The sequence below is a fragment of the Theropithecus gelada genome, chromosome 1 (genome assembly GCF_003255815.1).
Source record: "Theropithecus gelada isolate Dixy chromosome 1, Tgel_1.0, whole genome shotgun sequence".
Classification (NCBI taxonomy): domain Eukaryota; kingdom Metazoa; phylum Chordata; class Mammalia; order Primates; family Cercopithecidae; genus Theropithecus; species Theropithecus gelada.
In genome coordinates, this window is record NC_037668.1 from 219,443,539 (window position 1) to 219,468,847 (window position 25,309).

General features: G+C 45.0%; 1 protein-coding gene across 1 annotated transcript in view; it reads left to right on the forward strand.

The window, feature by feature from the left end:
• KIF26B (kinesin family member 26B) overlaps positions 1-25,309 on the forward strand; it is a 558,166-nt gene that overhangs the window by 490,738 nt on the left and 42,119 nt on the right. The window contains exon 10 of the mRNA XM_025392049.1: positions 7,170-7,329. Coding sequence (XP_025247834.1) covers positions 7,170-7,329 — 160 coding nt within the window. The remainder of the gene's footprint in view (positions 1-7,169; positions 7,330-25,309) is intronic.

Genomic DNA, 25,309 nt, shown 5'->3' on the forward strand with positions numbered 1-25,309 from the left:
TTTTTGCTCCATCTTTACTCATTTCTTCCTACTAATTTTAGGTTTGGTTTGTTTTTCTTTTCTAGTTCATCGAGGTGCAACATTAGGTTGTTTATATTTGGAGTCTATATTTTTAATGTAGGTATTTATTGCTGTCGACCTCTCCCTTAGTGCTACTTTTTCTATATCCCGTGGGTTCTGGTGTGTTGTATTTCCATTTTCATTTGTTTCAAGAACTTTTTAAACTTCATTCTTAATTTCTTCATTGACCCATTGGTCATCCAGGACCATGTTATTCAATTTCCATGTATTTGAATAGTTTCCAGCATTTCTTGTTATTAATTTATAGTTTTATTCTGTTGTGGTTACAAAAGATACTTGATATGATTTTGACTTTTTACAGCTTGTTGAGACATGTTTAGTGGCCTATCATATGGTCTGTCCTGGAGAATTTTCATGTACTGATGAGAAGAATGTGTATTTTGCAGCAGTTGAGTAAAATGTTTTGTGAATATCTGTTAGGTCCATTTGGTCTAGAGTATTGTTTAATTCTGAGGTTTCTTTGTTGATTTTTCTGCCTGAATGATCCATCCATTGCCAAAAGTGAGGTGTTGAAGTTCCTTACTGTTCTTGTATTGTAGTCTACCTCTCCTGTTTAGATCTACTAATATTTGCTCTCTCTATATATACACATATATATCCTGCTATTTGGTCATATATTTGTAATTGTTATATCCTCTTTCAGAATTGACTCCTTGCTGAATTATTATATAATAATTTCCTTTGTTTCTTTATGTAGTTTTTCACTTAAAGTCTATTTTATCTGATCGAAGTATAGCTAGTCTTGATCATTTTTGGTTTCCATTTGTATGGAATGCTTTTCCCATCCCTTCACCATTAGTCTATGTGTGTCTCTATAGGCGAAGTGTGTTTATTGTAGGCAACATATAGTTGGGTCTTATTTATTAATCCATTCAGCCACTCCATGTCTTTTATTTGGAGAATTTAGTCCATATACATTCCATGTTATTATTGATAGGTAAGGCCTTCCTACTGCCATTTGATTACTTATTTTGTAGTTGTTATGTAGTGTACCTCCTTACTTCCTTTTTTATTTTTTGTGGTTAAGTGATTTTCTTTGGTAGTATGTTTTAATTTGCTGCTTTTGTTTTTTGTATATCAATTATAGATTTTTTGTTTTAGGTTACCACGAAGCTTACAAAAAACATCCTGTAATTATAACAAGTTATTTAAAAGTCATACCAATTTAACTTTTCATTGTAGCAGAAGAAAAGAAACAAATCAAAAAGAAAAAACACATACACTTTAATTTCCTTGTTCCTATATTTAAAATTTTTGATGTCACAAAATCAAAATTTGCCTACCTCAAAAATTTTGTGGTTATTATTCTTAATAGTTTTGTCTTTTAATCTTCTTAATAAAAATATAAATGGTTTAAATGCCATGATTACAATATAACAATCACATTAGCATTATTTTTCCTATGCTTTTAAGAACTTCTTTAGCATTTATCATACGCTAGGTCTGGTCGTGATAAGTTTTCTCTGAGAAAGTCATCTCTCCTTCATTTCTGAGGAGTAACTTTGCTAGGTGCAGTATCCTTGGGGGACAATTTTTTCCCTTCAGCACTTTGAATAATATCATCTCCTCCTGGCCTGTAAAATTTCTGCTGGGAAGTCTGCTGCCAGGTGTATTTGATGTCTGTTGTATGTTATTTGCTTTTTTCTCACTCTCACTGTTTTTAGGACCCTCTTTGCCTTTTACCTTTGTGAGTTTAATTATAATATGTCTTGGGGTCTTCTTATTTGGGTTTAATCTGATTGGTGACTTTTGACCTTCATGTTCTTGGATATTTATATTTTTCTCTAGGTTTGGAAAGTTCTGTGTTATTTCTTTTTTTTTTTTTTTTTTTTTTTGAGACAGAGTCTTGCTCTGTGGCCCAGGCTGGAGTGCAGTGGCTGGATCTCGGCTCACTGCAAGCTCCGCCTCCCGGGTTCACGACATTCTCCTGCCTCCGCCTCCCGAGTAGCTGGGACTACAGGCGCCCGCCACCTCGCCCGGCTAGTTTTTTGTACTTTTTAGTAGAGATGGGGTTTCATTGTGTTAGCCAGGATGTTCTCGATCTCCTGACCTCGTGATCCACCCGCCTCGGCCTCCCAAAGTGCTGGGATTACAGGCTTGAGCCACCGCGCTTGGCCTGTGTTATTTCTTTGAATAAGCTTGCTACCTCTTGTCTTTCTCAGTTCTCTAACTCCACTAACCCAAATATTTGCTTTTTTGATGTTGGTCCATAGGTCCCAAAAGCTTTGTTCATTTCTTCATCTTTTTTTTTTCTCTTCTGACTGTGTGTTTTCAAATAGTCTGTCTTTGAGCTCACTGATCCTTTCTTCTTTTTGATCAATTCCTCTGCTATGCTCTATTGCATTTTTCATTTCATTTATTGAATTTTTTAGCTCCAGGATTTCTATTTATTTTTTAAATTTTTCTCTGAACTTTCTCTGAGACGTTTCTCTGAGCTTTCTTGAGGTTCACTGAGCTTCCTTAAAACTACTGTTTTTAATTATTTGTTTGAGAGATCACACATTTTCATCACTTTAGGGCCAGTCTTGGTGCCTTACTTTGTCCCTTTGACATCGTATTTCCCTGAATGTTCTTGATGCTTGAAGTATGATGATAGCTACACATTGAGATATTAAATATTTTAGTCTTCCTAGTCTGGCTTTGTTTGTGCCTGCACCTCTTCAGAGGGTCTTCCAGGGATTCTAAGCCCACTGACTATTATGTTCCCTATCTGTGATCACCACAGTCATCTCAGCATTAGAGGATACTCTATTCCCAGGCTTGCTGTGAGTCTCACAATGGCTTTCTGGGCCAAACGGACCTGGGGAAGATCCAAGGACAGGACTTGTGTTATGTGGGAACACTGGCCGCCAGGGACCTGAATCTTGAAGACTGTCCTAGTGTCCCAGACCAGTGTACATCCCCACAGGCCTCTGCACAGGTGTGTCCCAGACCAGGATACTCCCCAGCAGGCCTCTGCACAGGTAGGCTGGGTCCCCAACTATAGCAAGAGAGGCAGAAGTTGAGACTAGACCCCTTCAGGATCTGCTGTGAGGAGGAGGCTGATGGGCCTTTCTCATTGGCTGAGACAGGCATGTGTTACTCAGCAAGTCTCTGCACAAGTGGAGTAGTTTCTTACCCATAACAGGAGGAGCTAACGCCAAGACCGGGCCTCCTCACCATCTGCTATAAGATGGAGGCTGGCCAGGAGCCTGTAGTCCCAGCCACACAGGAGGCTGAGGCAGGAGAATGGCGTGAACCCGGGAGGCAGAGCTTGCGGTGAGCCGAGATTGCACCACTGCACTCCAGCCTGGGGGACAGAGTGAGATTCCGTCTCAAAAAAAAAAGGACGGAGGCTGGCATACCTGCAACATTGGCTCAAATGGGCATGCATCTTCTAGTAAATCCCTGCACAGACAGGATAGTTCCCCAACTATCAGCAGGAGGAGCTAGAGCAGAATCTGGGCCCCCTTGGGATCTGCTGTGGGACAGATACTGAAGGGCTCAGTCTCAGTTCAGAGGGGTGTGTGTCACCCAGCAAATTCCTGTACAGATAGAATAGTTATCTGATGGCAGAGGGAGGGTCTGGAGCTGTGACTGGGCCCCCTTGGGATCTGCTGTGGGACAAAAGCTAGAGAGCCCAGTCTTGTATCTGAAGGTGTGTCTTTCCCAGGAGGACACTGCATCAGTAGGATATTCCATGACTGCAGCAGGAGGTGCTGGACATGCCTCCCCGCAGGTCTTCGCACAAATGGGATGGGTCTTTGTCTTCAGTCTCTTTTGTCTAATACTGGTAGATTCCAACTCTCCTGGTTACTGTTTGCCTTATCCACACTCACACGTTTAAACTATTGTTTATTTCTATTTGAAGTGCATTTCTCATAGGAAGCATATAGTAGTGCCTCACTTTTTTATCCAATCTGACGATTTTTGCCTTTTAATAAGGGTATTGTAGACTATTTCAATTTCATGTGATTATTGATATAGTTTGGTTCAAAATATTACTTTTCTGTTTTCTGTTTGTCCCATCTGATCTTTGTGCTCTTTTTTTTCTGCCTTCTTTTGGATTTATTTATTAAACATTCTAATTTCTATCTTTTGTGGGTTTATTAGCTATTACTTTTATTGTTTCATTATTGCTTTAGCGTTTGTAACATACATGTTTAAGTTACCACAATTTAATTTAAAGTGATATTATACCACTTATATAAGGAATAAAAACCTTACAATAGTATACTTCCATTTCTCCCCTCTGACTTTTGTGTTATTGCTATCAAACATTTTAATTTTACATGTTACTCACACATTACATTGTGATTTTTGTTTTAATAATCTTTCAAAGAGATTTAAAGTAATAAAAATTACATATTTACCCATGTGGTTATCATTTCCAAAGCTCTTCCTTCCTTCGTCTGTATTCCTGGTGTTTTTGCTTATGGTGAATTCTTTTAGGATTTTTAAGTCTAAAAATATCTTTATTTCCCTTTTGTTTTGGAATGATACTTTTGCTGGGCGTATATTTTTAACTTGACAGTTTTTAGTATTTTAAAAACATTGCTCCACTGTCTTCTCACCTGTATTATTTCCAATGAGAAATCTGCCATCATCCTTGTCCTTTGTTCCTTTATATGTAATGTGCTTTTTTCCCTCTGGCTCTTTTCAAGATTTTTCTTTATATCACTGGTTTTGGGCAGTTTGGTTATGATATGCCTTGATATAGTTTCTTCATTCGTGCTTGGGGCTCACTTAGCTTCTTGGATACATGGGTTTATGATTCATTAAATGTGGGGAATTTTTAGCCATTATTTTTCTCAAATGTTTTATTTGTAGCACACTCTGTGTCTTCTCCTTTAGGGACCCCAATAACACATAGCAGACACTTGAAGTTGTCCTACAGCTCTTTTTTTCCTGTTTTTTATTTGTTGTTGTTTTTTCCCCTGTATACTTTATTCTGAATAGTTTTATTGCTAGATCTTCAAATTTGCTGATTTTTCATTCTGCAATATCTACTCTGCCATTCATCTCATCTAGTATTTTTTTATCTCACACATTGTAGTTTTTCTCTCTAGAGGTTCAGTTTTGTGTCTTTTTTTTTTTTTTTTTGAGACAGAGTCTTGCTCTGCCACCTAGGCAGAGCAAATTGTGCAGTGGCACAATCTCGGCTCACTGCAAGCTCCGCCTCCTGGGTTCACACCATTCTCCTGCCTCAGCTTCCCAAGTAGCTGGGACTACAGGCACATACCACCACACCCAGCTAATTTTTTTTATTTTTAGTAGAGACAGGTTTCACTGTGTTAGCCAGGATGGTCTCGATAGTTTTGTGTCTTTTTAAATATATATTCCATGTTTCTACTTAACTTTTTGAACGTCTGAGATACAGATGAAATAACTGTTTTAATAAATAGCTGCTTCTGTCAATTCTAACATCTATGCTAATTCTAAGTTGGTTTCAATGATCTCTTCATTATGGGTTTCATTTTCCCAAGTCTTTACTTTGTAAATATTCTTAAGCTTTGTTTTAGAATGCAGTTGTGTTACTTGGAAACAGTTTGATCATTTTTTTTGTTTTGCTTTTAATATGTGTTAGATGGGATCAGGTCAGTGCTCAGTCTGTGGCTAAGTATGGAAAATACTTCTGGGTGTTCAACCCGATGCCCCGTGAATCGTGAAGTTTTCCTGGCTGGCTGTTAGGAAGTGGCACGATTCCTGGCTTTGTGAATAATATATGTAAAATTAAACGATCTCCAATCTTCTTAAGTGGTTAATTTCTGAGCCTTGAATAGTTTTCTCACATGAATGTTGTGTTAGTCCCTTTTGCATTGCTGTAACAGGATACCTGAGGCTGGGTGATTTATAAAGAGGCTTATTCTGCTCACAGTTCTGCAAGCTATATAAGAAGCATGGCCCCAGCATCTGCTTCTGGTGAGGCCTCAGGATGCTGACGATGATGGTGGAAGGTGAAAGGAGAGCCGGCATGTCACACGGCAGGAGAGAGCAGGAGAGAGAAGGGGGCAGGTGCCAGCCTCTTTTAAACAACTAGCTTTTGCATGAAGTTAAAGAGCAAGAACTCACTCATTACCATGGGAAGGGCACTAAGCTGTTCACGAGGGTTCCACCCCCAAGACCCAAACACCTCCCACCAGGCCCCATCTCCAACACTGAGGATCACATTTCAACACCAGGCCTGTGATTCTCAGTGCTGGAACCTGCTGGGAGGTGTTCAGGTCATGGGGGTGGACAACCCATCTCCACCATTGAGGATCACATTTCAACATGAGATTTGGAGCACACACACATCCAAACTATATCAGATGTGCTGACCAGCACTCAGTTGAACCCTTGACGGACCTTCTGCAAATCTCTAGAGTTCTTTCCTCTGCTGTACTCTGTCTTGTAAATTGTTGCCACCTTGGTCTCCCTGTACTTTGGCAGCAGAAGTACTCATGGGCAAGTTACTTCACCTTTCTGAACTGTTATTTTCTCATCAATACAGAAAGGATAATAGTATGTAGCTTATGATTTTATCATGGGAATTGAATGAGGCTGATGTTTGTACAGCACCTGGCACTTGGCAGATACTCAGCAAATATTTGGGTCTTCCCGGTCTCTGCACCTGGTTGTTATTTCTTCCTGATTTTTGCCTTTGGTTTGCAACCTGATTCCTGGCTGAGCTTTAGGTTGGGTTCTGTATAATGATCAACCAAAGCTGGTAATCACTCGTGAGCCATTCAGGTTTTAACTTGATGAGTTTCAGAATTCTGCTGTTCAAATGGCATTTAGGTAGAAATGTAGCCTCCTATAATTAGACATTTATTTTCTCCAAAATCTCATTCAGTTCAACCTGCAAGAATTATTTGAATTCATTTATCTGTAGTGTGACTGTCAGTAGACTTTAGAAGGTCAGTGGTGTGTGGTGAAAAGAATTTAAGAGGACCAATGCTATTTGCAACCCCAGCATGATTTTGCTGGGGTTTCCTAGTAGGTCGTGAACTTCAACCTTTTACTCCCCCTTTTCATTTTTCCTCAGGTTTCCCAAGGAGCTACATGAAGAACAGATGAGTGTTTGTCAGAACTTAACCATTTCTCTTTTATCTTCTCTTATGTGGCAGTGTCTGGAGGTCGCAGCCGCCTGCATCTCATTGATCTTGGCAGCTGTGTGAAAGCTCTTAGCAAAAATCGAGAAGGAGGCTCAGGACTGTGCCTCTCGCTATCTGCTCTGGGCAATGTCATCCTGGCTCTCGTCAATGGCAGCAAACACATTCCATACAAGTAAGTGACTCTTCTACTCAAAGAATGTGGTGGGGGTAAGCATGGTGTGGGACGCTTGGCTTAGTGCCATCTGGGGAGAGGTGTACCACAGAAGGACAGCCTGGACCCCATTCTAAGTTCAGTGCCAGAGACCAGCCTTAGCTAACAGTTGTGTAATGCATGATCTCCCAAATTCAGAACTTTTGGAAATACTTAAATCTATTCCAGTTCTAACTTGAGGCTACTCAAATTAGAGGAAAATAGGAAATTATCTCAGTCGCGTTCTCCACTCACAACTGAAGGGGGTGGGCCATTGTCACCATGAGAAAGATGCGCCTGTTTCATAGTGATGAGAATGAGGGTGGAAGACTGGCTTACCCTTAGGGGTAGGGCCACCAGACTCAACCAAACAAATATAGGATATCCAGGCAAATTCGAATTTCAGATAACCAACAAATAAGGTTGTATTGTAAGTATGCACCCCAACATTGCGTGGGACACTCCTGGTGTCATGTATTTTATCTGGCAGCCCCATCTAGGGAGTTTAGAAAGCTGGGAGAATTAGCACCGCCTTCCCATGCAAATGTTTAGTCACTTCCAGGATCCTTCCTGTCTCTTTATTGCTGCTCCAAGACAATTAAATTACAGCCGCTCCTATGTCTGGCAGAGACAAAGCCACTCCACCACCATCACCCCAACTAAGCGTTCTCATTGGACCGTGTGGTGGCGGGCCATTGACTGGCTGTCCGGGCTTCTGCCAAGGCCCAGCTAAGCCTCTCACTAGCTGCATGAACCTTCATTCTTCCTAAAATGAGGGCTAAAGCTATACATGTTACTTACATCACAGAAATATAAGGCTCAAAATGATAAAACATGTATAAAAGTTTATTGTAGAATTTAGGACACTATGGCCAATAACCTATGATGAAAGTCTGGTAACACCTATCTGGTCAAGCCTATCCTCACCTATTTAAAGGGAAAAAAACACTGACCTTACAGAGTTGCCATGAGGATTAACTAACTGTATGTGGATTCATGGTTTTATCTGTAAAAATCCTACAAAACCTAAGTTACTTGTGTGGGAGGAAAAGGTCGAGCAGTGTATTCTATAATGACCGAGATTCAGGATGAGTGCTGGAGTTTTTCTTTCCCTCAACCCTATGGACCGACTTTAGGAGCTTAAATGGTGGTTACAATCCTGTCCATCTCATTTCTAGAAATTTGGAATCCTAGTTGGATAAACCCAGAAATGGTGTTCCCAGCTCTTGTAACAACACTTTTCTATAGGAAAAAATTGTTAAGTTGAAGAATTATAGAGTTTCATTTGATGTCATTTCTGTAGTTGAATAAATTCAACTGGTGGGGAGAAAGGGCAGGGGAGGGCAACCATTGGAGTTGGAGATGAAGGGAAGAGTTACTGGCCTTTACTGGTTTCCATAAAATGAGAATCATGCCTGTTAATGTCATAACTTCATAGATCATGGTGTAAATAAAATTCCAGATTGCACCTTGTTAGGAGGTCATCGATTACATATTTTACTTAAAGATTTTCCACTGTTTCTGCAGGGCGACATGCTTTTATGATTTCTATAAATAGTTGTTGAATTGATGGTGAGAACATAGATGCATGTAAACATGAAACTATTTTTAATTTAAAGTAACTTAGAGTTGGGTTTTATTATAAATGAGGAGGGAAACATTAAAAATTGTTTTTATGGCCCAGAGTGGTGGCTCACACCTGTATTTCCAGCACTTTGGGAGGCTGAGGCAGGAGGATTGCTTGAGCCCAGTAGTTCGAGACCAGCCTGGGCCACATGGCAAAAACCCTTCTCTACAAAAATACAAAAATCAGCCAGGCATGGTGTTGCATGCCTGTAGTCCCAGCTGCTTGGGAGGCTGAGGTGGAAGGGTCACTTGAGCCCAGGAGGCAGAGGCTGCAGTGAGTTGAGATCATGCTACTGCACCAGCCTGGGCAACAGAGTGAGACCCTGTCTCAAAAAAAAAAAGAAAAAAGAAAAAAGAAAAAATTTGTATGAATTGTTCAAGCCTCTTGTTAATTAAGCATATTTTTAACATGCTGGCCCTACCACCGGGCCACCTGCGCTCCTGGGAGACACCTGCACTCACCAGTCCCTGCAGACAGCTGCCTGCCTTCATTCCAGGAGTCCCCTTCCTTCTACTGTGGCACCGAGAGAGTGATCATTAAAGTGTTTCTGGGTCTCAAGCACAGACTAGCATCCATGCGGTGTCAGCAGAAGACCCAGTCCTGGAGCTGTCCCGTGGCCTGGTTGAGCTGTTGATGGCGTGAGTATAGACTCACCAGCTGTCCTTGCCCTGCCCTGCCTAACACACCTCAGCGAGACCTTGCTGGGTTGCCTGGTGCCGGAAACATGGCGGCCTGGCTGTCCAGCCAGCACTGTCCTCCCAGAAACATCCATTGGCCGGTGCATTTGTTCTGCCACCCCTCAGTGTCCTTAATGCCCTTTACTGTGCATGATCTTAAAAAGACCCTTGCTGTCATGTTTTCTCTGAATCTGGGCCACAGCCTAGATTCAGTATTTAGCATCTGCAAATTTACATTTACAAAGTGATTCATCAACTAGAAACTGTCTTCTTTTGAGGTACAGAAAGATAAGGTGAAGATTTACTCAAATCACCCGGCCAGTGGGTGGCGGGATCAAACTGCCTCCCTTTTCACAGCTTCAGAGGCCTTGACAGTTCAGAGCTGCAGACCCACGCCCCCTTCTCATCAAGCTCTCTAAAGGAGCTGCCTTTGCTCCACACGGCAGGGGAGCCCAGCACAGCAGGAAGGCCCAGATTTCTGGTACCAGTTCCATCGGCGCTCTGAAGCCACATTATGCAGCATTTTGTTAGCATACTAAACACCCTCAGGGTGTCACACCTTGTCTTTGCAATGGGTTCCTTAGAGAACGGAAGTTTCCTGCCCTTGCGGTTTCCTGTTACTCCTCCTGCTCACTTACGGGGGAAGAAAAATAGAAACAAAGATAGAAAACCAAATTCCATCTTCTCTTCCTTCCCCTACCCCCAAAACACAGACACCCCACTACCTCTCCATTTGTCTCCCCAGACACCTCTGTGCTTGGAACCTGCGTTACTCGTGCTTGCTCTGGGAAATTCACTGGAATGTGCACAGAGGGGCTGTAGCCTGTCTTCATTCCTCTTCATCATTTTACCAGGCTATTTGTCATGTGAGCAAAGCCGGAAAGTGAGTTTGGATTCATTACCCATCCCAGGCATTCCCACAGGCACCCTCCATGTGCGCTGAATGGGTCTGACTTTGCAAATGATATTGCGCTTGAAGATGCAAGAGACGTGGAGCAGGTTTCCAACCTCAGCCATTACATGGCACAGGCACATTGCACGGCACAGGCTTGCCGGCCAGTCCAGGTGCCATAAGTCGGCCCTAAACAGTGGCACCATTCAGAAAAGCATGCAGGAAAGGCAGGGAGACCACCAAGGGATCCAGCCCCTCAACAGTTCTGCACTGACAGGCTGCACAAATTACGCTCTAATTTTTGAGAGCCTCCACATCTAGGGAACCCTGCCCTCGTTTGAGCATTTTGACAGTGCATTTGCAAATCTTCTTTATTCGGTACAGTCATTTGCTGTTCCTTACCACTCTTGGGCACCAAGGTGCTAGGAGTCTTCCCATTTAATGGATAAGAAAAAATAGGCAGAAGCATTGAAATGACTTCTCAGGCCAAAACCCAGTGTTTCAGGCACATCCCACAGGAGTTGGCCCCCAGAAGAATTGCCACAAGGATCTGTCGGGGTGAACTGAGCTTCGGCTAAAGGGTGTTATGTCCCAGCTCATCTGAAGGACCGCAGCCTTTCGAGACTCGGATTCTAACCGCGACCCACTTCTCTCAAAAATAGAATTTCTGGTTCTCTTAGATGTTGCCTTGCAAAGGGCACGGACTCTTAGAAACCACACCTTTCACGCAGGGCTCCTGCAAGCCCTGAAGCATTTACCTTCATTTATAACTGCTACTCCATATGGAGAAGGAATTCTTAATGGGTCATATGGCCTGTTTGCTTATTTGCCAACTCGGTGTTTCTAAACACTGTTTCTAAACAACAGCTAGTTGCTAATGTCTTGGCTGCCCTTTAACAAGAACTCATGAAAGTCATTCTGTGGCCCTCTCATGTTGTGCCTGTCTGAGATGCTTCTCCCAGTCATCTTGAAAAATGGTGCTACATAGCCATCCCGTCGTGGAAATGATGGCTACGTAGCCATCCGTCGCGGCACCTCCCCCTTACGGGTTTGGTCTATGGTTCAGATCCAGACCTAATCCTTGTTTGTTGAGATCAGTCACTGAGGCACTTTGGGTCTCAGCAGCTGTGCTGAGCTCGCCTCCTCCTCTCTGTGGTGGATCCCGAAGCTGCAGGCCACAAGCAAACACCGCAGGCAGCATCCACTTCCAGAAGCCCGTGTTCCACAAAAGCGATGAGGACGCCCACCCTCAGGGGCTATAAAGGGAACTCTTTTCCTCCTAAGGCTCCAGTGAGGAGTCAGGAACCAAGGTCATCTTGAAGCTTGTAGCATCGGAGCACAGCAGTTCATTCAAAGCAGCAGGCAGCACTAGAAGCTCAGGTTCAAGTCAGTGACTTGAAAGGAAATGACACTTCATAAGTAGAGGCAGCTTTTTCAAAATGCAAGCGCCTCTTCTCATCCAGAGAGGGTGGGGTGCTGGCACCTGCGGGTCGCACGTGTGGCAGCAGGCCCAGCACTGGCAGGAAGTTCAGGACGAGCCTCTCTGGCGGATGCGGACATTCCCCTCCCTTGCCTGGAGAAGCGCTTCTTCCTAGAGTCCATGGACATTTGGGCTGAGTCTCTGCTTTCTCAGAACTGGAAACCCGGTACTCAAGGTCTGGGAAGCTGGGCAAAGGGGCTCAAGATTGCTGTTAGCTAGAGCGGGATCCCAATCCCCAGGCCACAGACTGGTACAGGTCCCTGGCCTGTTAGGAACCGGCCTGCACAGCAGGAGGTGAGCAGTGGGGGAGCACGACCGCCTGAGTGCCGCCTCCTGCTTGATGAGTGGCACTGGATTCTCATAGGAACGTCGTGCTGTTGTGAACTGTGCGTGTGAGGGATCTAGCTTGTGCGCTCCTTGTGAGAATCTAATGCCTGATGATCTGAGGTGGAGCAGTTTCCTCCCAAAACCATTCCCTACTCCCATTGGGTCCATGGAGAAATCGTCTTCCACGAAACCTGTCCCTGGTGCCAAAAAGGTCAAAAGGTTAGGGAGTGCGGAGCCACAGCGTTCAATTCCCATCTCACACAGGAGAGGAAAGGCTCTTCCTCCGGACTTGGATGTATGTTACTTAGATATACCGTGAAATTAAGTAGATATTTGTCAGGAAAAATGCAAAGGAGTATCAGTTCTCCAGATTTGTTTAAGATAGCATGAAACAGGGAGACGGTCATGTAAGAATCTTTGTGTGTGTGTGTCTGTGTGTGTGAGAGAGACAGAGAGACATATGCATATTTAACCTCCTTTAAATGTATATTAATGCTGTATTATCTCCTCCTGATTTACAGGGAGAATATCAATTTAGAACTATTTGCACAAACTCCAGATACCAGTTTAGAGCACTCCCTGTTTAGAAATAAAATAACCAAAGTCTCAGGTTGCCAGGCAACTGCAGCAATGATAATTCTTAGTATTGCTGCTTTAGAAATACCCATTTTTATACATTTTAATGACTGTTAGGATGCAGAGAACGTGAGTTCAGAATGTCACTGGGACATCGAAGTCCCTTTTCTATGAGATTTTTAGCATTCTCACTTGCTTTTATTTTTCCCTCTTAGCTCTGTTTGCTTCCTTGGCTAGCGATATCTTCATATTTAGCTATAGAAATCTCAAGAGGTTGTTATTATTTTCTTAAGAGTTGAGGCAGAAGCTGCCACTAAATTAATTCTGGCAGGCTCATTAGAGAACCACGCCAGTCACTCAGAGAGAAGTGACACCTTCTGGGTATTGGCTGCGGTCACGAGCCCTGGGTTCAAGCTTTGGTTGTTCAGCCGCTGGTTTGACACATGAACTCTACACCTCGTCCTTTTCATTCTCAAGAGGACCATGCTCTAGCCCCTCTCAGAGCTTCACTGAATTGGGAACAAGATCAGGTCCCAGCTCTGTCGTCATCTCTTGGCAGCAAAGCCACAGCTCATGTTTTTGTCTGTCCATTGCAGCAGCTGCTGTGGCATAACGGGACGTAACGATCTCAGGCCTGGTGTCTAGAAATCGGAAGGCGTCTTCCTTTCCCTTTTGGCTTTTCAAGTTTATCTTCCTTTGTGTCTAATGTCTGAGGTTATTATTAAACTCTTTCCGAATTCTGAACCAGTGATCAAATAGATACAAGAGGATGATTGGGAATTAAAACCCTGCTAATCCTAGCAGAGGAGGAAAGGGTAGACAGCCCCTTCCTCAACCCCCATAGCCTGAGTGGGGGAGAGAATGGCGTGGCCTGCAGGGGAAGGACAGAGAGACGGTGCCAGCTGTCACACCCAGGCTCACGTTCACCAGCCTCAGCAGTCAGACCTTCTTCCTTCCTCCCTTGGAGGAAGTGAATAGAAGGGCAGAGCTGAGAGCAGGAACTCTGTCTCGATCTTGCTAAAGGGGTAGAAGTTCCTAATTCCTGGACTTGCTGGACCATAGGGAGGAGGAGAAAAGGATGTCTAGTACTTATTTCCTTGCATTTCAGCTACACTGAAGGTAGTTAGCACGGTGCATAAATGAGCCCCCGGGGACAGTATTTCACGTTGTGAACCCCACAGCTCGGGCGTTGTTCTTACTGCGTCTCACAAGCTGTGCTAAATGCCTTATGGATATTTAATTCTGACCACCTGTGACGTAGGTACTGTAATAATCATACTAGCATCACAGATGGGGAAACTGAGACACAGAAAGGTTGAGTATCTTGTCCAAGTTCACACAGCTAATAGGCAACAGGGCCTCACTGCCTCCCAGCTTATCACCCCCACCGAGTACAGTTTCTGGAATATTGTGGTGCTCAGTCAACATTTGTTGCAATAACAAATGGGGTACAACAGAAGATCAAACATACCTGCAAAGCTTGCACATGTGTAGTTGATTATAAGTAAAAGCACAGGCCAGGCACAGTGGCTCTGAGCACTTTGGAAGGCCTAGGCAGGAGGATCACTTGAGCCCAGGAGTTGGAGACCAGTCTGAGCAACATAAGGAGACCTCATCTCCACAAAAAAAATTTAAAAACTAGCTGGGCATGGTGGCTCACACCTGTAGTCCAAGCTACTTGGGAGGCTGAGGTGGAAGGATCGCTCGAACCCAGGAGGTTGAGGCTGCAGTAAGCTATGATCATGTCACTGCACTCCAGCCTGGACAACAGAGCAAGACCCTGCCTCTAAGTGAATGAATGAATGAATGCACCGACCCGAGGGGCAGGGCTGACGGTAGCCAATTCATACATTCATCTGTTTCTGTGATTGCTAAGCCAGGCCGATGGCTAGATACCCATGGCAATGAAGAATGTCAAATACAAAAGGAAAAAAAGGGAAAGAAATCTTCCTTTCAGGACCCAAGCTACTTGTCAGGGCTAAATCAAAAATACCAGGTAAGAATTTAATGAGCAGGGGCGGAGAGAGGGGGCAAAAAATAAAATTAAAAAGAATGTAACAACCAACGAGACGCTCCTGACTTGGAACGTGTGCGGGGCTCCAGGTAGATGAGAAGGCGTCCTAACCTCAGGAAGTGGCTGTCAGTGGGGCCTGACAGTCTGGCTCCCATGTTCTGGGTACCGCCAATGGAGGGTGTCCTCTCAGAAAGTCTCAGCCTATTTAATGAGCCTTAAAAAAACAAAACAAAATTATAATCTTTCTCGTGAAAAAGCCTGACAGTTCATGGAGCCCCTTCCCACGCCGCACTCATGGGAGAAACGGCCGGACTCCACCAGGCTCTCTCTGGCTCCAGGACCCCCACGAAGGCCTCCTGATCTATCTGGGGCAGCTCCTGCAGGAGAAGCGCCACCATTTCCCACAGTGGAGAAGCAGACACTGGGCACAGCCCACTGATAAGACAGCTTCCATCTCCCGCCCCTCCGGGGTATGCAGCCGCCTTCCTGAGTGAATAGGTTCAGGTCGGAGCGGGAGAGGTTACCACCCAGGCTGTGCCTTGAAGCTTTGCTGAGTACAAGAAAGGTAGGGAAGAGATAAGCGAGAGGTGAGAATGATGGCAGGGCTGGCGAGTTGAGATCATGAGCTTTTCCTCAAACATGTGGCTAAGAATAGAAGCTCTGGGAAATTCCACAATTGGCAGATAAGATGATCAACCTCTCAGCTGGAATTTGGGAAGTTTCTTCAGACTGAGCTCCCAGAGAAGTACGTGTGGTGGAATCGCTGTGCTTTCTAAAGAGATGGATTGCAGCCTGCGTGGTAGAGCTAGTGCTGAGCTGGGGCCAGGCGACATGGGTCCTAGTGCCCCTGCCACGGCTAACCTCACACACTCAGACGCCCTCCCCGAGCTTTTCATTTCTCCATCAGCAAAATCCCAATCGTTCTTACTCCTTGTCCACCTCAGAAACATACTGTAGGTTCCGTGGAGACGATGTCTGTGATAGACAGAGAGACCTGCTTCAAAGGCAGAAAGGTCACTGTTTTATCATCTTTCAGAATCGTGTAGCCCACGTGATTCTGCCACCATCCTATCTTCTGTGCATTCTTTGAAAGTATGGATTCTTTTTTTTTTTTTTTTTTTTTTAAGCCAAGTGGATTATAATTACCATCTATTGAAATGAACCCTCATGCATTTATTCAACAAGAGTTTGTGTGCCTAACACACAGCGTGGCTGCCTGATACAGATACTTGACTTAAGAGAAGTCTAAAGGCTCTGCACGAAAGTGAAGTCATGATGTAAGAGGCAAAGGACTCCGCCCTCAAACAGTCCAGTGGGCCTGAGAATGAGTCAGGGGTGGCGGGGTTCTGATGCTGCTGCACCCCCAGTTGTATCTGTGTATCCCAGTGACTGCAGCGTGATTCGAATATTTAAAGATACTCCTTTTCCATACGGCCGAGTACTTTGAATGCAAGCCGAGTACTTGTGGTGTGCAGTTAGAGAGGTGGCATGTTTTTAATGCTGAAGTAAAACTTGTCTGTGTTGGACTTAGTGAAAGAATGGTTTTCATTCAAAGAGATTGTCAAGGCCAACTCTGATATAAATTTCACTTTACATCTCACACCCCACGTGACTCGTAACACTTCACTCTGTCATCCGTAGACCTCAGTCCTGTTCTCATCAGCAAGGTAGATTCTGGCCCCAAAGAACTGGGGAGGAATTTCAGGAACTGGTTCTATGATAAGCCTCATTGAGGTCACCAAACATACAGAGAAAATACTCTGAGAAATGTATAGCAGAAATCTAAGTTTTCCATTGATTCATTTACTCATTCATTCAAAAATATGCATTGGGTCCCTACAATAAACACCAGGGATAGAACGGATGATCTCCATTCTTGGGCAACTTACAGTGTAGCAGGGATACAGACACTGAGCACCAGGTGACTGGTGATATACGCGCATCAGCGCTGAGTCGGCACTAAGGGAAGAAGGGGCCTGGTGGTGCCGAGGAATGTCACGAGGGCTCTCTGGCCAGAGCGGTGACTCTCAAGCTCTGTCCTACTGGAGTCCCACTCATTCTCTACTCACGCTCATCTGTGTCTTCGAGTTTGCCACAGTCAGTCCTCTAAACGCCTGAGTCGTTCTGTCATTCCCTGTTCTGTCATTCCCTGCTTTGATATAGAGATGATCCAACACAAATCATGACAAACCACTAAGCCAAATGAAGACTCCGAATCCACAGTGAAGTGTGATCTTTAATGATGACTAATCATCGTATCACAAGTTGTGTCGTAACCAGAAAGAAAGCAGCCAAAGAAGGAGGGCTTTAGGTTAGTCCAGGGACAGTGCAGAGAGCCTGAGACGCCCTTGGGCACCCACAGGGGGGCTGTGATTATTCAAGGATGGCTTGATTTAGACACAATTAGGCATTGGACAGGATGGAGCATATAAATGAGTTGGGGATTAATTCATTAAAAACCTGTCTTGAACATTAATAGAGCTTCAGTCAGAGTATCCAGCCATAAATTCTCACCTGTTTCACAACTGGTTCAGGCCCAATTGAGCATTAACAGATTTTTTTTTTGTTCATGCAAATGAGGTGATAATTCATTTCATGTGTAATTGAACAATTTTTGAATAGTTACATTTGTGGAGAAGTTAAGTTGTATCAAATCGTCTAATGTACCTAGTAATTTTGTAACTAAAACAGAGCTGAATTTCATTTTGATATGACAAAGGGAGAACCAAAGAAGTAGAGGTGGTTTGAGGAATAGCAGGCTTCTAAGAGACTTTATGATATTCTGTTCTTTAGGGTAATGGCCACAGTTGCTGTTTCTTTTTATCCTCACTATTCTTTCTTTTCACTCCCTACTGATGAGATCAATGAAAACTTGGGGGCATTTCTAGATTTGGCAGCCTCCCACTTATAAGCATACATATTTTTTAGTTTTGTGCCCTGACATGCCAATTTTTCTGAGGGTCAAATGTGTCTGTCTGTCAAACACCGCGTTGCTGTCTTTCAAACCACTTATCAAGGGTTGTTTCTGCCATGAGACTGTGTCATCCCTGAGCATGAAATCCATGCTGAGAACTAATTGCAATTGCTGTGTACACTGAAGTTATTTTTATATCGTTTCCTGAACAAAGTTCACTGCTCCCTTCGTTAAGGGCACCTGCCATATCCACTGTTTCCTTACGAGAACTCTTTTTGGTGAAGACGGGATTTTTGTTTTCTTTGCACTCCACATAGCTGCCAGAAGGCCCTTTAAAATGCAAAGCTGATGTCTCTTAGCCTTTAAAACCTTCAGTGGCTTCCTGTTGGCTACAGGGTAGTTGAAACCCTTTTGTGGCCTATGGAGCTCTTCCAAATTTGGGCCACACCCACCTTTCTGACCACAGAAACTGCATGGAGATGATTTAACACCCCACACCCTCTCACAGTCACGTGCTTTGCCGATGCTGTTTCTTCTGCTTCCAGTGGCTGTTCATTCACTCATTCATTCATTCATTCATTCAATCAATAGTTACCAAGAACATACCCTATTCCAGTACCGCACTGGAGCTCCTCCTCCATTTGTGAGATTCTTCTTATGTCTTTGGCATGTTTTGATTGTAAGATGTGTTGCATATACAGATGTAGAAACACATCTGCTCAGTCTATAGAATGACAAAAAATCTGTGTGCCACCACCCGGGTTAGGAAATAGAACATTTCACTAGCTTAGGTGCTCTTGTGTGATCGTCTGCCTTCCGTCACCCTCCTGCCTGTTCCAGAGGTGACCACAGTGCCGAATTTTCTGTTTTTGATGCCCTGGCTTGTCTTACAAGTTTTATCGGCCGGGCGCGGTGGCTCAAGCCTGTAATCCCAGCACTTTGGGAGGCCGAGACGGGCGGATCACGAGGTCAGGAGATCGAGATCATCCTGGCTAACACGGTGAAACCCCGTCTCTAAAAAATACAAAAAGCTAGCCGGGCGAGGTGGCGGGCGCCTGTAGTCCCAGCTACTCGGGAGGCTGAGGCAGGAGAATGGCGTAAACCCGGGAGGCGGAGCTTGCAGCGAGCTGAGATCCGGCCACTGCACTCCAGCCCGGGCAACAGAGAGAGACTCCGTCTCAAAAAAACAAAAAAAAAAACAAGTTTTATCACATAAGTGTATGTCCCCCCCGCAAAACATACTGTTTAGTTTTGTCTGCTGTTGAACGTTACGCAAATGAAATCATACTCTCTTCTATGCCCTTCTATACCTTCTTTTGATCAGTATTTCATTTTTGAGATCCATCTTGATGTACACAGCTACAGGGTCTTAATCTTCATTGCTGTATGATTTTTCCATTTGGATATTGCAAAATATTCTTCTGTTGGTGGATTTCTAACAAGTTTTTAAATACTGATGGTTGAAGTTAATTGAACCTATCTCTGCATCTAATGAGATGCTCACTTGGTTCCTCTATTAATCATTTAATATGGTCAGTTACATTATGAGTTTTCATTTTGAGACAGGGTGTCACTCCGTCACCCAGACTGGAGTGCAATGACACAAACAAGGCTCACTGCACCCCCAGGCTCCAGTGAGCCTCCCACCTCAGCCTCCCATGTAGCTGGGACTACGGGTGCACACCACCATGCCTGGCTAATAGTGTGTATTTTTTGTAGAGACAGGGTTTTACCATGTTTCCTAGGCTGGCCTCGAAATCCTGAGCTCAAGCAATCCACCTGCCTTGGCCTCCGAAAATGCTGGGATTACAGGTGGGAGCCACCGCGCCAGGCCAATCAGTTTTCCATTAATAATAATAAAAATTCTTGGATTCCTTCCTGCTTATTCTTTGAGGCTGATCTCAAGTATTATCTCCCCTCTCAAGCCTTCTTTGATCTCCTCTCTCCCTCCTAATTCTCTGCTCCAGGAAAGTTCCCGTCTTCCATCTCAATGGCATTCTGTAGGTATTTTAATGTAGGCACTTCTATTTTAAATATTTGTTTACATACATCTCTCCTATCATATGAGCTCATCAAGATAATGATGGAGGCCACACGCAGTGGCTCACACTTGTAATCCCAGCACTTCAGGAAGCCAAGGCAGGAGGATCACTTGAGCCCAAATTCAAGACTAGCCTGGGCAACATAGTGAGATACCATCTGTACAAAAAAAAATTAAAAAATATATTAGCCAGGCATAGTGGCGTGTGTCTATAGTCCCAGCTACTCGGCAGGCACAGGTGGGAGGATTGCGTGAGCCTGGGAGGTTGAGGCTGCAGTCAGCTATGATCATGCCACTGCCCCCCAGCCTGGGGAACAGAGCAAGACCCTGTCTCAAAAAAATAGTGATGATGGAATCTTGTTCTTCAGCTTCCTTATGATTTTGCACTAGTCTGAATGAAACCAGCCTGATCTAAACCCTGCATCTTTAGTAATAGATATGAGTCTGACACCCACCTTCAACTCTGTGGTAGCCTGCCCAGCTTCCCAGAGGACACCTTGTGCCCGCAGGCTTCCTGTGGCCATCGGAGCCCCATTCTAAACTAGGATAAGGTGTATGTTTTGTGGTGTTGTCGCCTGTTTAGGATGAGAAGAGGCACTGAAGCTATAACCCTATTTTCTGAGCCAGATCAAATAGCAAAAATATATTTGCTCTGCCGGGTTATTTTGACAAATTTATCAAGCATCTAGAAAATATACAGTACTAGTCTAAGCATTAGGGCTGATGCAGAGAGCTTGTGCACCAGTAGGACAGAGGAAAACAGTACACAAATTAGAGTGCAAGGCATAAAGCAGTTAAAAGTCACATTATCAAGTACATTCAAGGAAAGAGGTAAGCAGTTCCAGGAGGTAGGCCGGGCGCAGTGGCTCATGCCTATAATCCCAACATTTTGGGAGCCCAAGGAGGGCAGATCATTTGAGGTCGAGAGTTTAAAACCAGACTGACCAACATGGCAAAACCCAATATCTACTAAAAATACAAAAAAAAAAAAAATGCCAGGCGTGGTGGCACATGCTTGTAATCTCAGCTACTTGTGAGGCTGAGGCAGGAGAATCGCTTGAACCAGGGAGGTAGAGGTTGCAGTGAGCTGAGATCGCGCCATTGCACTCCAGCCTGGGCGACAGAGCGAGACTCCATCTCAGAAAAAAAGTTCCAGCAAGTCATTTGTGAGTATTTTTTCTATGGCAATAATAATAAATGCAAGATGCAGGTATAGATTCCCATTTAGTGCTACAACTCTCCACGTGTCTAGAACTTGGCAGAAGCAAATATGTCATAGAATTTACCCCAAAGCTTGAGTTACTGAAACTACCTGTTTGTAATAGTCATTTATCACATGGATTTGGCGCTGGTGCCCTAAGGATATAAGTACAGGGAAGCTCTGGGCATGCATTAGAGCTCTAAGGAAAGGCCTTCACTGGTTCATGTCCCCAGGTTTGGGATGGCAGCCTACCATTTGATATCATACTGAACTCCCTAATTTTGAGCTACATCTAGAAGACCATGTGCCTGGTGCCAAGGACACTTAGGCTATGTGTGGATGGAGTTTCATCAGCTGTTCAAATGAACGTTTTGCAAGACCATTGTGAGTGAGTGAGATGGGAGTTTCTCTGTTTTCAAGCCCAGGACCCTGCCTGCTGGCATGTCCCTCTTCTGAGTCATTCAGTCTTGACCCACTCGAGGGAACCGGCGGAATCCGCAGCCCAGAGCTCACCCACGGTGGCCTGTTTGACAGTTGCATTCTGAAAAAGCAAAGCTTCTTGGCTTGATTTCTTGCTGGAATCATGAAACGGCCCCTGCTTGACAATATCCTTGGGGAAAAAGGTAATAGCCACCTTGAAACACCATTCAGTTTGACCTTTCCAAAAGCCAAGGGTTTTTTTTCACCAGAGTCCTTCATTTGAGCCTATAGTCTGTGAATGAAAAGAAGTGATGATTCCTGTAAAAGCCTTGTGGTTGGAGTCAGAGTCCGCCTTTGAGCGCTGAGTTCTCTGTCCAGGGACCTCTCCACGTGGTCTTGGAGTCATGGGCATTGTACAAAAGCAACAAGCCTCGCAGAGCTGCCAGCGTGTGAGTGTTTGCCAGGGTGAGCCCAGTCTCTCTGCAGGACGAGGATTCTCTTTTCACCCTCACGTCAACCCCGGGGATAAATGCTGTGATTACTCCTATTTTATAGATGAAGAAACAGACACAAGGAGCCCCCGTCCCATGCACAATACTCGTAAGCTAGGATTCAAACACAGTCAGGCTCCAGCGCCTTCCCTAGGATTCAAACACGGTCGGGCTCCAGCGCCTTCCCTGGGATTCAAACACGGTCGGGCTCCAGCGCCTTCCCTAGGATTCAAACAGTCGGGCCCCAGCGCCTTCCCTAGGATTCAAACACAGTCGGGCTCTAGCACCTTCCCGTTCAGTCCCCACATCAACCCCTGGATGATGTGTGCGGAAAAGCACACAGATCAGACTGGGGGGACCTGAGTTCCAGCCCCAGCTCCTCGCCTGCTGCCTGTGTGACCTGAGAGTCCCGAGGCTCCATCTGTAAAATGCAGAGGCCTGTCTGCAGACAGGCAGACAGCCTATCATGAGGAGTGAATGAGATCGTGCAGATGAAGGCATTTGATACACTGAAGAGCTCTGAGAATGATGACGATGATGTAAAGTGTCTTCCAGGATTTTTTGTGTGCCTTTCATAGTATAATATAGACCCCAGCACATGGGTGTTCCCACTTAGGATATGACCAACCTCACAGCTAAGTTGCTTAGCACGTGGTACCAGCGAACCCAAGTTTGTAAACCAGAACTTCCCGTTGCCTTCTTGATTGTCAAGTTTGACCCGAGCCAGCATCCTCTAATACACTGAAAATAGACTCTGTGTGTCCAGAGGCAGCTGAGCTTTCATCTCAGGCCAGCCTGGCCAACCTCACATTCAACCCACTGTCCTCCGTCTTGTTCCTCCATGAGGAAAGGGACGTGAATGCCTGTAGGCCACCAGAGATGCAGGTGAAACAAACCTCAGTGCACCATTGCACAGGGCCAGACGGTGGGGCCGGTGTTTCCCTGCGGAATCTGGAGGACAGCGGTGCCAGCCACGTGTCCAGGCCCAGGATCCACAATAGGAAAGGGGTTGCTGACACATTTCAAACTGTCTCTGAAGTTGTGAGTGCATATGACAAAATCCCATCAGGCCGAGCCTTCTTGCTATATACGTTTGAGTAGAAAATGACTGGAGCCAGAAGCTCCAAAGCCTGAGATCCAGAGCATGAACTCCCGCTGTCCTGTTGAGGCCAGGGCAGTCCAGTTGCAAGCAATACTCCAAAGGAATGTGGTAGGCCGTTCTTGTCTCGCTGCAAAGAAATACCTGAGGCAGGGTAATTTCTAAGGAGAAAGGTTTATTTTTGGCTCACAGTTCCACAGGCTGTACGGGAAGCGTGGTGCCGGCATCTGCTTCTGGTGAGACCTCAGGCAGCTTCTAATCATGATGGAAGGTGAAGGGGGAGCAGGCGTGTCACAGGGCAACAGAGGGTGCGAGAGAGAGAAGGGGGAGGTCCCATACTCTTTGAAACAGCCGGATCTCGTGTGAACTAACAGAGCGAGAACTCGCTCATCAACAGGGGATGGCTCTAAGCCATTCAGGAGGGATCTGCCCCCATGCTCCAGCCCCCTCCCGCCAGGCCCCACCTCCAACACTGGGAATCCCATTTCCGCATGAGCTTTGAGGGCACGAACATCCAAACCATATTGGGCTCTATCGGTTTTGAGATTTTACTCACTGGGTGACAACGCAGAGCCCCCACGGCTGGGCTGATATGATTTGTTCCCGTTTCCTAGGCACCCGGGTGTGCAGGGCCACGAGATGAGCCTCTTGTGACAGCTGAGCCACCTTGCCGATGGTTTTAACTCGGGGACCTGGAAGTCAGACTTGCATGCTTTGAGGATATTTTCGTGGTGGTGTCATTTGTTACGAGGGTTGTTCTTTTTTCTCTTGGTACTTCCCAGCCTCATTACTTCTCTGTGCCAAACTGTGCCAGGAAATCACCGGCTTTACCATCATGATCATCGCCATCATCACTCAAACTTTGGTAGTGCAGCACCTGCTAGTGCCAAGCTCTAGACTCGGTTTTTTTATATATACTCAGTTATTGCATGTTCACAGCAGTCTTGTAGGACCAGTACCACAAATGCGTCTAAGTAGGTTTCCTCGAAATGTCCTTTGTCACAGCAGCCTGGAGCATGCAGAAGCAGGTAACAAAAATACCAGCAGCCACTCTTGACTCACCACTGATAGTGGAACTGGTAAGGGACAAACTTGTAAATGAGGCAAGTTAGATTTCTGGGCCTCGTCACCACCTCCCCACTCAGTGCTGAGCCCCCACCCCACAGGTACCCGGTACCTTCATGCTCTCCAAGAATGCCCCATGCTGCCACCCTCCACCCCCATTCTCCTGCCTCCACCTTGTTGCAAACCCCCAATGCCCTGGGCCTCAACTGACTCTATACCTACCCCAAAAGGCATCTTTCCTGCGAGTCCTTCTTCCCATGAAGCCCTGTGGTAAGGTCATGTGCTCTCTTTGGTCAAACCCTGATAGCTGATAAGAGTCTAATGACATATGAGAGTTCCCGCTATTCCCAACCTTGTCAATGTTTGTATGGGTTGATTTTTAACGTTTTTGGCCATCAGGTGAATATTTAATGGTATGTCATTGTAATTTTAATTTGCAATTTTCCTGATGACTACTAAGGTTGAGTATCTTTTCATGTTTATTATTCTCTTTTTGTATAGCTCTTGTTCATGTCTTCTGCCTGCTTTTCTGTACAGTTGCTTAGCTTTTTGTTTATTGATTCATGGGAATTCTTTGTAAATTCTGGATACCTTCTGCAGGCACCACTCATTGAGCCCACACTGACCAGGAACGATCGTTCAGTCATTTCAGTGTTTGCCCCTGTGTGGAGCTGTCTCTGGGCTCTCTAGCCTTGCGTCGTCACCTCAGTCTTAATAACATTGTGCTTTGCTCATTTTCTTTATGGCATGTTCATTTTCCATTTTATTTCTGTTCTTTGCTATTTATTTATTTTTTGGGGGGGTGGGGGAGACAAAGATCTTGTCACCCAGGCTGGAGTGCAGTGATGTGATCATAGCTCACTGCAGCCTTGATCTCCCAGGCTCAATAGCGATCCTCCCACCTCAGCATCCTGAGTAACTGGGACTATGGGTATGCACCACCACCCCTGGTTAATTAAAAAAAAATTTTTTTTTTGTAGAGACAGGGTCTCACTGCATTGCCCAGGCTGTTCTTGAAGTCCTGAGCTCAGGTGATCCTCCCATCTCAGCCTCCCAAAGTGCTGGGATTACAGGCCTGAGCCAGTGCGCCCGGCCTCCCAGAGTGCTGGGATTACAGGCCTGAGCCACCGCACCCGGC